Consider the following 18,929-nt stretch of genomic DNA (forward strand, 5'->3'; position numbering starts at 1 on the left):
GGGTGGCACATAAAAGACACCGTTTCGAGCGTGGCCGTTGCCAGTATCGCCTGACTGGCCTTCGTGCAGGTGACACGTTAAAGCACCTACTACACTCTCTGAGTGGTTGGCGTTAGGAAGGGCATCCAACTGTAGAAACTCTGCCAAATTTAGATTGGAGCCTGGTGTTGCCATCCGGTTTCACCAGTCCTCAGTCAAGTCGTCCAACCCATGCTAGCATGGAAAGCGGACGTTAAATGATGACGATGATGATGATGATGATGATGATGATGATGATTGTGTAATCTATCAGTGTGGTAAATGCTGGTCCAAAATGCTGGTCAGAAGTCTGAATACAAAGATGAAATTTAGTATTTTTTTAATAGTATATTTTTATATAATGATAAACACTAATTAGCTACTTGATATTTGCAACTAACTAAGTGAATTTATATCATGGTTTGTGAATGATGAAATAATCTATTATATAAATATTTCATAATTTCAACTGACATGTATGGTTCTATGTACATTTATATAGATTTATGGAATTGTCATCTAATAAAAGGGGTTCAAATTGTTGCTTTATATGGCAGTGTACTCACATTGGACATTTACTAGTATCATACAAACATGCTAGCAGCAATAAAATGCTGTTGACAAGGCTTTATTTCATTAGTAAAATGTCTACTGAAGAAAATCAAAGGCTATTTGGGAAAACATTCAAGAATCATCTTCAGTTTTGTAGGAATTTTACAAATTAGACTAAGATCTAGTTTAAAGTTGTGATCAGGCTGAGATATCCATATCCATTTAACAAGCTGTATCTAACACTATACAGCTGTTGAGTTGCTTGTTTGAATCTGGTCAAATGTAGCTGAACAGATTCATCTTAACAGTATTGCTACTCTCTGAATCTTCCTTCATCACTGTTAAATTAAGTCCATTTTCCTCTGGAAACTAAACAATCCAATAACTTAATAAACTTATTCAAAGGTATTAATATTATTAATAGGTAACATATATACTAAGTTGTTTGTTCATCTTCCTAACAACTTCAGCTTCTCTTATTTGGAATCACTTAGTCTATCAACTATCTGATCAAAAGCAACTCTTTTGGTCATGGGGCTGTAGAAATTTGCTTTTGTTTTCTGTTGTTTTCTACAGATGGATATGATACTTAATGAAGATTTGATATGTATTACCTTATCTAAGTATTAAGTAAGTGTTGACTTAAGTGAAAATAATGAAATATTTGCAGTAGATATAAACACTTGTCTGGGAATTGGTTGTGCAGTTCAGTACTTTGTTCATTCAGTTATCTTACCTCATGAAATGAATTAGTAATGTCCTTCTTCAATTGGCTAATTTGTATTAAATTTTTAATAATCTTGAGTATTTTTAAAACTTGGTTAGTAATTAGTCTGAGAGAAAAGATTTTAAGACTAGCATCCTCCATTTGTGATTCAATGTGATGTACTTGTACATGAAAATCTAAGAAAAAAACAAGTAATATGCTTTGAGTGATGTTGCAAATAAATACTAGGAACTCAGCTGTTATAATTTACAGATGAATTGTTATTCATGTGAATAATGTCTGCTTCTAATTTAGATAAGAACACTAACTACAGAGCTGAAGGTCAAGCACAGATATAACTTAAAGGAAAATATGCCAGTTAGTAGGGGTGAGAGTGAGGGAAAGATGTTTAAAAAGAACCTTGGCATGGAGATTTAAAAAGAGAATTGAAGAGCCTGTTGGTAGCTGCTGAAGTTGTAGCATTTGACACAGTCTGTATTTGATGAGCCATCTATTATCTGAAAAACTAAGTTTGGCTGTAAAATACTTGCCTATAAAAATTTGGAATGGCTCCTTAAAGTATGATTCTATTTCCATTGGAATATCAAAAGTATAGATTTCAAATTTGTACAAAATGGTAAATTTAATCCATGCCTTCACTAGCCTTGAATGCCTAGTTCTTGCAACGATTCAAGTCATGTTTCTGGTTTGAGGATAAATTTCACTTTTCTCCCAGCAGACATGGAATCCTACAAAAGGCCCTGGGTGCTGCTCCTGCTGTTCTAAGTTGTAAAAAAAATGTAATTGAAACAGCTTTGAAGAATAAATCTGCAAAAGTGTCTTCAACATAGAAATAGACTAGAGTGTGTAATGTCAAAATTGAAACATATTTTCATTAATGGAATAATTTGTTTCCCTAATTGGAGATAACAATATTGTTTACAACAAATTTTGAAAAGATAATTACTCAGATTTAAGAGCTCTTGAAAATATGGAGGAGAATGTAATGCCAGTAATAGAGAGTAAGGCTTAACCTTTCAAAAGCTTCCATTTTATCTTGAACAATCACAAATGAAATCACACAACACATATATTTAAGAAAAAAATTTAATGGTTGGGTATTGCTGATGTCTCCAGGAAATAGTTTTCCCTTTTATTTTTACATGTCAACATTGCTATTGTACAGAAATAATAATTCTGGTGGATCCCTAAAAGATGAAAGACAAAGTCAGTCTTAGTAGGATTTGAACATGGAATGAATAGAGACATTACTATATACTGCAAGGAAATTTTATCATTTGCTCTCTTGATGTCTGCTATAAACTTTTCTAATAAGAAGCTGCTTATAACATTGCAGAACAGTATTTGTATAATCTGATTAAGAGTTAATTAAAAGAAACTTCTACTTCCAATAGATATCCAGTTTTTACTTTTTACTGGCTCAAACAATTTTAATTCCAGTTTTTGTTCTCTCTCTCTCTCTCTCTCTCTGTAGCTCACTCTCACTGTGAGTGTGTGCTTTAAATTTGAATAGTTGTTTTGACTATAAATGTCTAAACTAAAAATGTAAGAGAAACAATTAGGAACAGTAAAATAATCTCTTGAAATATTTTTATTGTATTTTCTTTAATTCCAGTGGTCTTCTTGAACAACTTGAAAAAAAAAAAAAAAAAAGAACTGAGAAAGGTAGGTATTAAACACAATTTTTTTTTTCACATAAAGTTCTAGTTTTAATAGTGTTGTGAATGAATACCCTTCAAATAAAAAATTATTTTAAAAAGCTGTTAAAATGCCCAGTTACTGATTTGTATAGGAAGCAGTTAATCTTCTGTTAAGGAAAAAAGAAACTGTCTTATGAGTAATTTCAATCTTGGGTTAGTGGTTCATGTGAGATAGTCATATGATGCCTGTTATTAAATTATTTATTTCTGCAGTGTAGAGTTCAACACTGGATTGACTTCTGTCGCTATTTGATTTTAAAAAAATTTGACTGAAATACTGAAAATATGTAACACTCTCTTCAAATAAATTCATTCATATGTTATTAAACAGAATTTCACAAGGGAACATGTTGAATTTCTGTTTAATAAATTTAATTCAATTCCTACAATGTGTTTTGTATTTTAACTTCAGGATATTCTGGTGTTCACAATTACTGACTTTAAATCACATAAAATTTTCGTCATCATACATTGTTATAAATCTGCTGTATTTTGCTTAGCCTTTTTGAGTTATTTTTTGTTTCAGTTAATTGTTGCACATGTTTTGACGGGACAAGCAATATGTGCGCAGTTCACTTATATCCTGATGCTATTCTGCATCTCTGCTGCAATTCTATTGATTTCATGTTGATTGCTTTGTCTGAATCATAGCATCTACACACATACACACATTGTGTATTGATGTATACGTGTGTTTGTACAAGTATATTTGTGTATACACACACATACACACAAGTGTGTATGTGTATATATATGTGCATGTGTGTGTTTGTACATGTATGTGTGTACACACACACACACACACACACACACTTGATTGTGTTGCTCTCCCTGTAAGCCATTACCTGAATTATTTTTATCTAACTATTCCTGATTGTTGGCATTTCTGTGTACAGGTTATTTTGAAGCCACTCTTCTATAAATTCAGGCGTTGTGTTGAATATTTTACTGTTTTCTCCATGTACTGTTAGCATTGACAGAGTTGCTTGCAATCATAGTAGCAGTAGCCATTTGTGAGATCTACTTGTCGCTATGCAACTGATGACGTTGTTATTGGCTGCTGCTGTATTGATCAATCATTACTAGGTTCGGTGTGATGAGCTGTGCAGCTTGGCAGCAAGCTGCTGACACTTTTCCTTATAGACATATTTTCTTTATAATCAGCTGCCCATGTTTAAATGCCCTTTCCTTAATCAGTACCCTGATGTATTTGCCCTGTTAATAATTAGCCTCATTTTGGCCTATCTGATTTATTACGGTTTATATTGTCTTTTTCTTTACTTATTAACTATCAAGAAAGAAGGTAAGTTGTTTTTCATGCATTCATCTAGATCAACTTGTAAACTCTGTTGCTAATTGCATTTGTACTATAATTTCTAGTGGTTGTTGAGAATTTTACCATTGCACTAGACACATGCCCACACATACACACACTTACATCTGCATAACACACACCTGCACACACCTCATCTGAACTGTTAACTATATTCTCCAGGCAGACTAGCCTCTTTCATTGCGACCATTTTCCACTTAGGAATTGATTGACCGTGGAAACTTTTTTATGCAACCACTCTTGTTGTTTTAGCAAGCTGATAAATATTTTTGGGTTACGCCTGTTTCATCAAGACCATAGCTATTATTATTGTTATTGTTGTTGTTTTATGATGGACTTTCAAGGTGACTTTTTCCACAGACAGATCTATTCCAAGTGATGGAATTTGCTCTGTTTAAACTGCTGATGTAATCTTATAATGGTTATAAATTTATTTTTTAACACTTTCTTAACTTATGGTAATCATTCTAATGTAATTTTATTTACTCATTAAAAGAAGTGAATTTAGAATTGTAAATATACCATATCTCTATTTTCTCATGAAATCTCTTGTAAATTCATACTATTTAGACATCACTATATAAATTTATTTTGATTTTTTTTTTTTTTCAGTATGTATTTTTCATAATTCTACTGTAAGTTAATTCTATAAGTATGATGTTAGATTCCATTGCTCTCAATGGATTCATCACTTGTCTACCCACTACGTAGCTATTTATTTCTGTCTCTAGCTTGATTTGTAAGGCAGAAACTTGAGTAATTAATCATAGATACATTTTTTTTTTTGTATTCTTGATTATGCATTTAAGAATTTTTTATGCACATAGATACACACACATAAATGTACTTGCGAACATACATGAGCCACATACAATCGTACATACAATTATACATATATACATAGCAAACTATTTTTATCTTTTGCTGCAGACAGACAAGCTATGACTTCATGTTATTCATATTCATTATAATGCAACATAAAATTATTTTCTCTTTCTCATATATGTATATATATATATATATATATACACACACACACACACACAAACACGCATACAATTAATCAATTACTTCAATAGGATTGTTTATAACTTTAAACTATCTTCATACATCTTATTAAATTTGATAAAATGTATTCTTTAAAACCATTTGTCCAACTGTTTAACTTTTCTGTGACTGTATTTCTTTTGAAATACATTGCTTTGGTTTCAGTTTTTGGAAATAATGAAGAATTTTGTAAAATAACTTTGTCATTATTAAGCTGGTGTTTGAACATAAATTAAGATGGAATTCTGATGAAAGGTTTTAAGTTACTTTAAAACAGAAAGTTTGTATTATAAAACCAAAGGTGGTCTCAACTGGGTTGTTATCAAAGGGGTTAATTTAGGGATAGATAAATAACTTTGTGTATATGAGTAAATATTTACAACTGCTGTGTAATTGCTTGAATTCAGGTAGAAAGTTACATTACACATTTGAGATAAAGATCTTTACTAAACTCACCATCTAGTTTCTTGTGATGAATGGTTCGTTTAAATTACATGAATTAAAAAGTGAGTTAGTATAGCTTAAATTAGCTTTTAACTATTATTTGAATACTACCAGTAACTGCCAAAATAATTTAGTACTTAATTTTCCTGAAAGGTTCTGACTTCACTGTATACTGATTGTATATATAATTGGCATTGAATCTCCTCTTACAATTAATGTTAAGTATTGTCTTTTACTATAACCTCTTGGATTGGTCAAAGTTTTGTGAATGGATGTGGTAAATGGAAAATGAAAGAAATCCATCATGTGTATGTGTTTGTCTCTATACTCTGATATGTGTAAATGAGTCTCTGTCATTTTTCAATCTTACATGTAAACATACCTAACAGGGCAATATTACCTTGCTTGGAAACTGGAAAGGTTAGGGTTGGTGACAAGAAGGGCAAGCATGGAAAAGTGTAAGTTAAAATGATAACCTGCAGTTTATTATTGTTCCTGCAAAAGATAAAAATAGCATCCTTTGGATGTGTTACTTGTATTTTGTGAAAATGCATAAAGAGACAAGAATGGTGTGTGTGCATATATGTCTACCTGGAGTATGAAGTTGAGGCAATATTAAATTAAAATAGCCATCTACATATCATACGTAATGTACATATACTGTTGATAGTCTAGTTACAGCGGTATTTGTACTGAGATAACATCTCTTATGGATTGCAGTGTTAAAAGCACAATACATATCAGAGAATAATTGTTTGAGCATGTGGTTGGCTGCAAGTATGTGTCATTGAAAGGGCCTAAAGAGGCTTAAATGCATCTGACTCTCTTGCTGGCCACTATTGGGATGAATTTTATCTCCTTGATATTTATTGTACAGTAACTAGCCTATTGACAATGTATATATATTAAATATGATACATAGATGACTATTTTAATTAAACACTGTTTCAATTGTGTATACTGGATTTTTAATCAGTGGGCTGCTTTTTGCAACATGACTGAATGTTTTATTCACTTTTTCATGCATCAGAGATGGTGAATTCTGAGTGCTTGAATATCCCAAAAGGCCGAAATGCACCGGCCACTTTCACTGGCTGTTGCTGGGATGAATTCTCATCTCTCTCTGGTATTTATTGTTTTTAACACAGCAGATCCTTAGGAAATATCTCAGTTCAATTATTACAGTAACTGGTCTATTGACAGTGTGTATACATTAATATATATATATATATATATATATATATAATTTATTTATGTCAAACCATTATCTAACATTTATTTATGTCAAAGCAAAGACTACCTTGTGCTCCAGTATCTGCTTTGGCATGGTTTCTGTGGCTGGACACCTTTCTAATGCCAATCACTATACAGCATGTACTAGGTCCTTTTTTTGTTGCACCAGTACTAGTGAGGTTGGCCCTGCAAGATGAAGATCCTCTTCAACTAAGTGAGGTTACATTTGGTGAGAGAGAAGGGGTCAAAATGGAACTTTTTTTTTGCTGTAGGGGTATCTACACAGCTACACATTATAGAAGAGAGGGTATGAGTGGTCAGGGTGAAACTAGAAAGATAAAAGTAATGGTGATTGAAGTGTCAGGTGGCCCCACAAGATAGGTGAGTAGATGTGAGTGGGAACATGAGAAAAAGTGTGGGTGGATAGAGGTTGCAAATGTGTATTGGAAATTGAGAGATGATTAGAGATAGGGAATGGGTGAGAAGGTGAATGTTATGAGCAAGTGTTATAGCATTTGATTTATGATCAACTGTTCTTTAATGGCTTGTATGGTGAACATTAGAGAGGTGTGCATTTGCTTTGCTAAGTGCAGTTATGTTTGAATTGTGGATTTAAGATGGGAAACAAATGTTAGTCTATTAGTTAGCCAATTATCATAATGACCACTGCTAATGAAAGTTTATATCATTTAACTTATAGGATATAAAAATTAAACCCCCCCCCCAGCAAATATGAATATAAATATTTAAGATACACCACTACATACCCCTATAAACCTATCTACATGAAGCAGTACCTATACTAAATACCAATCACTCTTGAAACAGTCTGCCTTGGTTTTAATTGAATAATACATTTGTTGAGTTTGCATATAAATTAGTCTATATTTGTTGGAATAAAGTTATAGTATTTGTTTAAGAGGTTTGTGCATTTTTAAGGAGGATACAGAATTATCTTCACTTGCAATCATTGATTTTAAAATGTATTCCTGATTCAGTTTTATAGAAAAGTAAATGTGTTGTATTCTTTTGCAAACGAATAGTTAGAAATGTTGAAAGAGTTGTGGAGGTGGATATTTGACCTGTGTGGTAATTATTATAGAGTTGGCAATTTTCCCATTTTACATTGTAAAGTTATAAATTGTATGAGGACTGAATTATTGTCAATGGAATGTGTCAACACACTCACACACAATCTTTTTATTGACTGGCATTATTTCAGGCTTCTATAGCTATCAAAAAAGTGTGTCTAAACTGAAAATTTCATTTTACAAATATTTATGTAGCTGAATGAGTTGTTGGTTTGGTTAATGCTTAAATTGAAGCGTTTTATGTATGGATTGTTTTCTATACTGGACATGTAACTATGAAGTGGTGCTGGTGTTTGTAGTGAGATTACTTTAGGAAGTAGAATAGTGTTCATTATATTGTCAGTTATGTTGAGTCTAGCTGGAATGTTGTGGTTTAGTCCCCCTCCTAGCCCCAGGCCTGCCATAATCATACACACTTAAGACTAAACAATCAGTGACCATCCTGACTTCTTGATATGTGCAGGGAATCCAGAACCCACATTATCAACTGCATTCTTTTATAAGACAGTGAGGTATTATTTGAGATTTGGATGCTATTTCTAGCATGTCACACGACCACGTAGAGGCTCCCTTGCTGGCTTTCTGATTTGAATGCATTTGTTAAACCTGATATTTCATCAACAGAAGAGGTTTTGGTTTTCTAATTGCTCTTTATTCATCATGTTTATTTGAAGAGTTTGCAAAAATCCAATGTTCAAATGATTTCTTTAAAGAATCCTTTGTATAACTGACAGTGTTCCTTCAACTCCATTACTCTTGTTATTTTTCCATGTCTTGAATGATTAATTCTTGATATTTGCTGCTTACAAAACCTTGTGCAGCTTTAAAGGCTTCTATGTAGAATATAGTGTAAATTTTGTTTTAAACAGAGAATGTTTAATTAGTCAGAGAAGCCTTTTAATGACAATTGATGTCATCTGGTTAGTTCCTATCTTAACTAAATAATTCTTAGAGCTCACAGACAACAGATAGTCTTGTATTCAATTGAATTTTCTTTTTCATTCTTTCTTCAATTAAACATCATTATAATTTTTTTTTTTGCACCAATATTTCTCCATTTTTCCATCTGCTTTTCCATCAAGTAATACTTGAATTGATTTATTTAATTGTAACAACTTTTCAAATTGTTGAAGCATAATTTTTAGTTACGTAATGTTTTTACAGTCATTATGATTTCAGCTACTAGGGTAAAATTAATGAAATGTGTTACCTGTTGGTTCAAAATCAAACTACAGTATACTAAAATCAAATTGCAGTAACACTGGCAATCTTTGTAATTATGTCCTTATTCTAGTGATTGGTTTGAATGTAGTTAGAAATATTTTTTAGTTTCAGTTAAGAAATTATTGGTTCCTGGGTGGTGTAGTAGTTCTGACTAGGAAGGATTAAGCAACACTGCATGATTGAGATATGCTACTGGAGCATTAGTCACAGGTGTTTAGTAGCATGAGACCATTTAACAAAAATGATTGAAAAGACGATAAATAATTACCATTACTTAGAACAAAAACTTTAGTTTATTGGTTCTTTTACATTGAGACATTTCTATTGATAAGAGAATTTTTCTTTTTCAATTTTGTAGAAGCATATTATAAATTCTACTATTGAGACTGTAAATTTAGTAGATTGCTTATAATATTTAGCTTATGAGGGAGTACTTGAAGGAAATTGGAATTTTGCAATATTATTTTACTCAGTTTTACATGTTTACACTTTTATTGCCTTCAAAGTATTCTCCATTTGAAGCAATGCAGTGATCTAGGCACATTTTCCACTATTCAAAGCAGTGCTAGAACTCTTGCAAACTGATAAATTTTAATACCTCTGTTGTTTTTTTTTCTTCACCTCTTCCACATCTGCAAATTCTGTAGCACCAACTTTCATCACCAGTGATGACCTTTGAAAAAGGTCTGGATCACCTTCCATCTGTTCTTTCAATTCATGACATGCATTCAGTCATGACTGCTTTTGATCCACTGTGAGCAAACGAAGCACAAATTTTGCTGCAACTCTTTTCATTTGCAATTCCTTACTCAGAATTTATTGGTAGGAGCTCCAGGATACATCAGTCATATCAAGTTTGCCAATTGTTTGGTGATGGTCCTGCAAGATCAGTTCATGAATTTTCATGATGTTTACATTCATTCAGGAGGTTGACATTGTTCTTCAAGCAACAAGTGACCATTCCTAAAGCATGGGAACCGCTTTTAAACTTGTGTTTTGCTCATGACAGCATCCGTGTAAGCTGTTTGAAGCATGACAACTGTTTCAGCCACCATTTTCAACAGCAGAAAACAGAACTTCATGGAAGCATGCTGTTCCTTCATTTCAGCCATCACAAAAATTGACAAAACAAAAATGCACCATGTGGTAGTGCGACATTAGTTGATGCTGCTAGTCAGCAGACTGATGCCTGAGAGTCATATCAAGTGGCTTCTAGTAGTGGAAACCTGAACTACAACGGGCTTGTCCCACAGAGAATGTTTCCAGTTATTTTTGGATATCCCCTCATATGTTTCAGAAAGAAAAAGCTTGGAGAATTAAGTACTACTTATGTGACTGAGTTCTGTTTTAACTCGTAGAAATGATTATGCTGATGTACATGTCAGTGAACTGAATGAGTATCACTCTGAGCCCAAACCTTTTCCTAACTTAACTGTTATTAGTCCTGTGACTGGATGAATTGCTGAGTTGGCTTCAGAGTGATTTAAATATCAGAACATAAGGAAAAGGGTACTTTTCAAATTTAGTGTTATTTAGTTCATGAGTTTAGTTCACTTGATCTAATACATTTAAAACATGGTTTACTTGAATTCCTTTATTTCCACATGCTCGACCTTCATTTGTTGGAAATCTTAGCTAGAGGTTATTATTGAGTGAAGCTTAGGAAAGGAATGTATGAATTGGAAGGTATTACTACCATCCAGTGTAGTTAGGTAAAACAGTTTTATGAGAACTTTATGTTGATTACATAAAGCAATTAAAATAATCCAAATTATAATTCAAATTAGCTATTTAGAAAAGGTTTTGTAGAGATATTTGATATATCAAACCGAAATAATTTATTGAGATGGGAAGGAAGTTTTTTTTATCAGTTTTGAAAGTTATCTTTTATCTTTGCAGCCGTTATTTCAGTCCTGATTTGATAAACTTATAATATCAAAGGCATTTCAACTGTTATGATTTTATATATATATTTGTAGCCATCCATCCAAAGCTACATTGCCTAATGTGTGTGCCTTTTTAAGATGGTAGTATCATCTAAGGGAGACTTGGCTGCTGTATCTCGCAGGTGTAGAAGTTCCCTCATTAGCTCATCTTCACAATTGTTGCTAACCCTTTACTGTTCAGCTTTGAAGTTTCAATGATGCAATTGTTTATTTTTAGAATGACATAAGGTAGATCTGAAAGGCTAGATATGACCGGTTTGAATGTAAAATAAGTAAAATATTTGGGTTGGACATAACTGGTTAAAATGTTAAAGATGAATTGAACAGCCTAACTCCAAAATCTCAAGTATTTCTACATGCATTTGTATGATATTTTTCATGTGTAACAGTGTATATAAACTGCAATCCTTAGTTATCTTTTCTAGATTGCAATTTGTTGTGAGCACTTTTACTAGACATTGTTTCCTCTTTGCAATGCTGTACCGGGAGAGTTCTGATTGTACAAATTTCTCAGAAGAGCGAGACCTATGACAATATGCTCTGTTTGAGAAGACCCATCAAACCAAGTGAAATTGTAGTCATGGCTGATGCTGGTGTCACCTAACTGGCACCTGTGCTGGTGGCATGTAAAATGCACCTTTCGAGCATTGGGTTTCATGGAGACAAAGTGGCTGATGGCAGTGGCATGTGAAAAGCTCCTTTCAAGTGTTGAGCCTCACGGAGGCAATGACAAATGACAGAGACCTTTGGCATTGTTGTGTTTGAGAAGGCCCATCAAACCAAGTAAAACCGCAGTTGTGGCGCATACTGGTTTCACGCAAATGGCATCCATGCCAGTGGCATGTAAAAGCACCCATTACACTCTTGGAGTGGTTGGCGTTAGGAAGGGCATCCAGCCGGAGAAACCATGCTAAATCAGACTGGAGTCTGGTGCAGCTTGCCAGCCTTGGTCAAACTGTCCAACCCCTGCCAGCATGGACAGTGGACATTAAAGGATGATGATGATGATGATGATGATTGGCAAGCTGCCTCATAGTCAGTTCATTTTGCCATATTCTCTTTCTTGCTCACTGACTCATATGTTAACTAAAGTCATTGATTTACAACTCGGTTAGGTTGTCACAGCAGTTAGCAACAAGCCTTTGCAGTTGTCTTTTTCCATTTTTTCGCAACAAAGTTTTTATCTCTATTTTGTTATCTTAAATGAGATTTAAATGGTTATTGGCACATCTTTGTCCTCTTAAGTAAATTAGCAAAAGATTATATTAATTCTATACTATTTTCAGTTGTATGCCTATCTTCACTTTTTTTTCTAGTTCTGCCTAATGATTTCAAAAACCTTTTATATCTGCATTTAATGGTTTCATATTAACTACACGGATTTTATTATGTTTTACAACTGTCATTGTTGGATTCAGGGGAAGAGAAAGTTTTATTAGAAAAAAAAATATTATGTATTGTTACCCTAAATGAAGTGTCAAAAAAAAGAAATAAAAACAATAAAGAAACAACTTAGTGTTAAATTTCCAGTAAATAGACATGCAGGAACCCTCAGTGATTATGTCTCTGAAATTATGAGATTTTGTTATGGAGGGAAAAAAAATACTGAACAATTTCAAAATTTCATCTTAAATAATGTAAATGTTTTTGTTATTTAAATCCAACAATTCTAGTAGATGGACAATTGTGTAAACTGTGCTAGTGTGACAGACTTCTCAATAATGCTGGAATTGATAAAACTGATGAAAAGTATTCTTTTGTTCTTGGTAAGTAATCTAGTAACCTACATTTATTTACTGTTGCAGTGAATCAAGATGACCGACGTCCAGCCAAGAGAAGTGAAGATTTTGGAGACGGCGGAGGACATTCAGCTACGTCGTGAAGAAGTTATTAGTCGTTATGGCTTCTTTAGGAATGCCTGTAAGGATCGGAGAGAGCGACTGGAAGACTCTCGACGTTACCAGTTCTTTAAGCGAGATGCTGATGAGTTGGAAAGCTGGATTTATGAGAAGCTTCAAACAGCATCGGATGAGAACTATAAAGATCCCACCAACTTGCAGGTAAAACTTCAGTTATTAATAATTGCGTTCTGTGTAAAAAAGAAAAATGAAAGGGAGACAGACAAATATAATATTTCAATGTTTTTCCTCATATTTCAAACAATGGCCATTTATAGTTATATTAGTTTTTCTAAAGATGTAACCTTTTCACTCTTCTAAACTGGTTTGGTAGGGTTAATTGGGCCAAATAAATGTTGATAAGTATTTATTTTGACTTTTTGTATATATAAACTTCTGAGAAGTTTAAATATTTCTTGGGTTAAATGTTACGTTTAAATTGAATATATTCTCGAAATATTTAAGCACAAGTTAGTTTGAAGTGTTTATCTAGTTTACAGTAGCTAGTTATTTAATAATTTCTTTTTAAACATTGCAAGTTTTTGGTTACTTAGCTGATAAAATGGTATTAATTAAACAATATTATTTGTATTACATTTTTCTCTCAAGGTAAACTTTTCAAATATTTTTTAGCATTTGAAATATTGCAAATAAACCTAAATTCTATTACTTCTGTAATATGTGGTTTCTGGTGCATATTAAATATTTTAATTTAAAAAAAAATGTTATCTTTCCTTGTAAGTGACATGCAATGTACAGCTAATCTTTGATGGGTAGTCTGTTAAAAGCACTAAACACTTCAGTATTAGATTGATAAATCTTGTTACATTGTCTTTTTAATTTTTAGAGGGGTTTATGAAATATAAAGCCTTTTAAATTGATAATCTCTCAAAATTATTTTAGTATCTTTTAAAATCTTTCTAAAAAAAAAAAATGTATTGTAATCTCTATTTCCCAATATATTTTTCTAAAAAGTTCATCTAATTTTCTGTGTAAATTTTAAAATCCTGTCCATTTTCATTACTTTTATTTAGGCATTCATGTATATTGATCAGTTTTGAAAATATCTTGCAAACATTTTCCAAATTGTATTGACTCCTTTTTGTTTTTGAATTTAAGAAAATGAAAGTAATTTGCATGAAAACAGATCAACTGTACATTTTTTCTTCGTTAGAATAACTTATATTGATTCTAATAGTATTAAAAGAAAATTCTTTTTTTTTTATTCTGTATTTAACACTGTTATTGATATATGCTGCTATTATTCAGGCTAAGATCCAGAAACATCAAGCTTTTGAAGCTGAAGTCGCTGCCCACTCTAATGCTATTGTGACACTGGATAATGCTGGTAAAGAAATGATTGACCAGAACCACTTTGCCTCTCAGACTATTCAGGTAACTTTATTATTTAGATGTTACCATAAATAAATTGAATGTATAATTGACAGAAAAGGAGACACTAAACTAAAATCTGACTTAGATGTCTTAATAAAAAAGCTCTTTGCATAGATGAGACTCCAGCTTTATAGAAATAACTCCAATGTTATTCAGTTATTCAAATGATTATATTTAAATAAATAATAAAAAATGCAATATATAATGGAAACAAAATCACTTGACAAATGAGAAAATATACTGTATATAATTTGAGTGTTCTGCTATCATTCTTTAGATTAAATATTCAGCTTTCTTACAAATCTGTTTTCTTAGTTCCAGTATCTTGCCTGGTGGTGTATAATGCCAAATTTTGACGAGTGTGATGTGTGAGGCTACTGCCAATGTAAATGCTAAACTATCACAATGTTTACTGAATCAAAATGGCTTAACTCATTGTCCTTGATATTTGTTGATCTGGAGAAAGCCTTTGTCAGGGCACCTCATTTTGTGATCTGGCTGATTCTGAAGAAGCTAGAGGTAGACAGATGGTATGTTAGAGCCATACAAGTAATGTATAGAGGTACTATCATTTAGGAGAGAGTTTGCAACAAATTTAGCATACAGGTAGGAATTCACGAGCGTGTGGTTTTCAGTTACTTCCTATTTTAGTATTATCTTCCATGCCATAACAGAAATTTAAGATTGGTTGCCCTTGGGAACTACTATATGCTGATGATCTCATCCTTATAGCAGAATCTTTAGCAGAACAGAATAGAAAAGAAATTCCAGGTTTGGAATCAAAGGGCTTTAAAGTTAACATAGCAAAGACTAAAGATCTAGTTAGCTGGAGAGCAAATAGGGCCCTACTCCATTTCTGGAAAATGGCCCTGCTCAGTATGTAGGAAAGGTGTAGGTAGAAATTCAATGTGGTGTACTCAGTGCAAGCTATGGACACACAAGAGATGTAGTGGGATGACAGGAAAATTTAACAGAAGTTAAATTTTCTATGTGGTAGATGTGCAGGAATAATAAACGCATGGGAAATAGATTTTTTTGAATGCCTGGGGGATTTACAAGTGGTAGTAGATAGTTTCTGTTACTTAGGTGACCTAGTTAGCTGTGGCAATAGATGTATAGCTTAGTTGTTAGAATAAGAACTGGATAGAAAATGTTCAGAGAGCTATTACCTATGTTAGTAACAAAAGTTCTTTCTCTCAGAGTGAAAGGTAGATTGTATGGTGCTTGTGTATGATCAGCAATGCTACATAGTAGTTAGATGGCCATGAATTCCGAGGACATTCAAAGACTAGAAAAGAATGAAACACCTACTATACGCTGTAATGAGGTTGGCTTTAGGAAGGGCATTCAGTTATAGAAAGCATGCTAAAACAGACACTGAAGTTTGGGTTGACAGATTTTGTTAAACTATCCAACCCATACCAGCATGGGTAATGATGATTTAACATCATCCTTTTCTATTATTTCTATAAATCCAAAAGTTTATATAGTATTTTTTGTAAAGTAAGATACTTAAAATATATCTTGATGGTTGCTTAGTGTGTTTTAAAATTATAAAATTCATTTATTTTCCATCAGGAACGTCTTGACAAACTACATGAATTGTGGCCATTGTTGATCAGCAAATTGTCTGAAAAAGGTTTGAAGCTGCAGCAAGCACTACGTCTTGTCCAGTTCATGCGGGAATGTGATGAAGTCATGTTTTGGATTAATGACAAGGTAAATTGTGTTTGTATTATTTTTAAATTATTAGTATTACCATAATAATAATGATAAAATTGAAGGCTCATATCTTGTATTCTTTTCCAGTTTTATGTCTTTAGTTTTTAAAAATTTATTTTTTAATGCTATTTTACAGTCAACATTTGGAATTCCATTTGTAAATGATTTAAAATTCATGACCTAAATATTATTTTTAACTCTACATTGTAAAAACCAATTACAAAAAAAGGAAAAAAAAAAGAAAAAAGAAAACAAACTTTTCAAGGAAATATGTAATTGAAATTTTTATGTGATGTCTGGTAGAAGGTGTATGAAAGTCTGTCTGTTGGAGGCAAGCTTAGTTTTTAAATTGCAATTCAGATTCTAACATTAATTTCAAATAATTGTCTGGATGATGGAAGTGTAAAAGTTAAAAAAAAAATATATAAAAAAAAAAAAAAAAAAGAAATAACTTTAGCTCTGAAGTTTTCTTTTATTCTTTGACTTGTTCATTTCAATGTTGACTTTTTTCTAGTATCCTATTGAAAAACTGGTAAGTAGATAGTGTGACATTGCTGAACAAGCTGCTTGTGGCCAAGGGCATGCAATGTTCTTGGGAAAGTTGCCTCAGGCCGCTGCTTTTTTTTGTTCTCATTTGAAATTTTAAATTAACTTATAAAACACATGACCAACAAAATGTTCTTTTTTAAAAAAAGGCGAACAAAAAGTAGTTTGGGTCCCAATATTTGAATTAAATTTACAAAATGTAATATTATTGTAGTGGGAGAAACTTTTTTTTTAATTAACAGGTCTATTTGTGATTGGATATGAAAATTATATAGCTTTATGACTGTTCATCTTTATTTTTTTTTCATTACTTTCCTTAGTCACTGATATAGAATCTATTGGAAATATTCACCCTTATTATGGCATTTTGTTGACCTAAATTTTTTAGCTTACAAAATAGAGTTTTTGTATTATTGAATACTAAAAGAACTGCAGTATGATTTTTATGTACTTTTAGGATTACTGTTATCTTGAAGTTATAGAAAAAGAAGTTTCCTCAGTTTATTGTTTAGTTAATAAGGTTAACCCCAAATTAAATTTTATATGTATATTTAATTTTCAAAATGATTTAAAGCTATTCCTTCTAGTATTTGAATAATTTGTTTTCATCAGGTCATCAAGAATGAAATGTCCAATTTTGAACTCTCTTTTGACTGTGGCCATGCTGGAGCAATGCCTTTAGTCGAACAAATTGACCCCAGAACTCATTCTTTGTAAGCCTGGTACTTATTCTATCTGGCTATTTTGCCAAACTGCTAAGTTACGGGGGCGTAAACACACCAGCATCGGTTGTCAAGCAATGGTAGGGACATACTCATACACACACGATAGGCTTCTTTCAGTTTCTGTCTACAAATTCACTCACAAGGCTTTGGTCAGCCTGAGGCTATAGTAGAAAACACTTGCCCAAGGTGCCATGCAGTGGGATCGAGCCCGGAACCATGTGGTTGGGAAGCAAGCTACTTACCACACAGCCACTCCTGCACCTAGAACTGGAAGTTTATTTTACTTTATCTCAACAAAAAGCAATGCATTTAATCAAAGTATTCACCTAGGTTACCAACAGAATTTTGCCATTTATCTGTAGCTTATTTATGCCTGCAGTGAAGAATTCTGGAGAGCAAGAGGTGATGAAATCATGAAAGGCAGTTTTTGCATCTTCAGATTTGAAGTTTTTTCCTTGCAAAAAGTTGTCTAATGCCTGGAAGACGTGATAGTCAGTTGGTGCAAGAATCCATTTTTCATCACCCATAACAATATGATGCAAAAATGTTATTCCGTGACAGCAAAGAACTGAAAGTTTCAAGATGACGTGTCATTTGATGCTCGTTCAGTTTGTGTGGTACTCATTTGTCCAGCTTCTTTGCTTTGCTGATTTGTTTCAGATGGTCCAATACAGTTAGAATCGAAACATCAAACCTTACTGCTAACTCATGTGTAGCTTGAGATGTATCTGCTTCCACTACAGTTTCCAGCTCATTATCCACCTTGGTCTCAGGTCTACCACGGGGCTGATTTTCAAGAGTAAAGTCACCAGACTGGAATTTCTCAAACCATCAACATACAGTGTGCTCATTCACCACATCTTCAAACACCTCTCTGATGTTTCAAGCTGTCTGGGATGTATTGGTTTCACGTCATTAGTTTATATTCATAAACATGATTTTTTTTATCTATCCATGGGTGCACAAAAATTGATTTACAAGAGAAAACTCACAATATAACCAGATACCATGAATTGCATTTCAGAAAGTGATGTAACTCTTCAATTGTCAGGATAAAACAGAGTTAACGACTGTCAAACTTGGTGCATGAGAAAATCGGATATTTCATTCTTAATGATGTGATATTACTGTACTAAAGCTGGTAAACATGTAGGATATTGTATAAAATAATTTTCATTTAATAATTGTTTTGGGTTTTTATGTTATCTGTGTGATCATCATGGATAAAGATAAACGATATTTAATTCATATTGGGCATTAAATATCTTTAAATTTGTCTTTAGGTATGAAATTTGTTGGCTCCCCTCCAATGCTGTTTGCTCTTAGTT

The 18,929-nt window shown here is 32.7% G+C and overlaps 1 protein-coding gene across 15 annotated transcripts in view; it reads left to right on the forward strand.

Moving 5' to 3' along the window:
• Positions 1–18,929, forward strand: part of LOC106879353 (spectrin alpha chain) — a 93,630-nt gene that overhangs the window by 17,750 nt on the left and 56,951 nt on the right. For 9 of the 15 annotated variants that reach the window (XM_052978633.1, XM_052978636.1, XM_052978635.1 and 6 more), the window contains exons 2-6: positions 2,913–2,962; positions 13,121–13,375; positions 14,483–14,608; positions 16,187–16,327; positions 16,845–16,862. In XM_052978633.1, coding sequence (XP_052834593.1) covers positions 13,130–13,375; positions 14,483–14,608; positions 16,187–16,327; positions 16,845–16,862 — 531 coding nt within the window. In that variant the 5' untranslated portion in view covers positions 2,913–2,962; positions 13,121–13,129. Of the gene's footprint in view, positions 1–2,912; positions 2,963–4,079; positions 4,301–13,120; positions 13,376–14,482; positions 14,609–16,186; positions 16,328–16,844; positions 16,863–18,929 lie in introns of those variants that run through there. The other 6 variants (XM_052978637.1, XM_014928861.2, XM_014928865.2 and 3 more) reach the window with 2 other exon arrangements.

Source organism: Octopus bimaculoides, chromosome 2 (genome assembly GCF_001194135.2).
Source record: "Octopus bimaculoides isolate UCB-OBI-ISO-001 chromosome 2, ASM119413v2, whole genome shotgun sequence".
NCBI classification, from domain to species: Eukaryota; Metazoa; Mollusca; class Cephalopoda; order Octopoda; family Octopodidae; genus Octopus; species Octopus bimaculoides.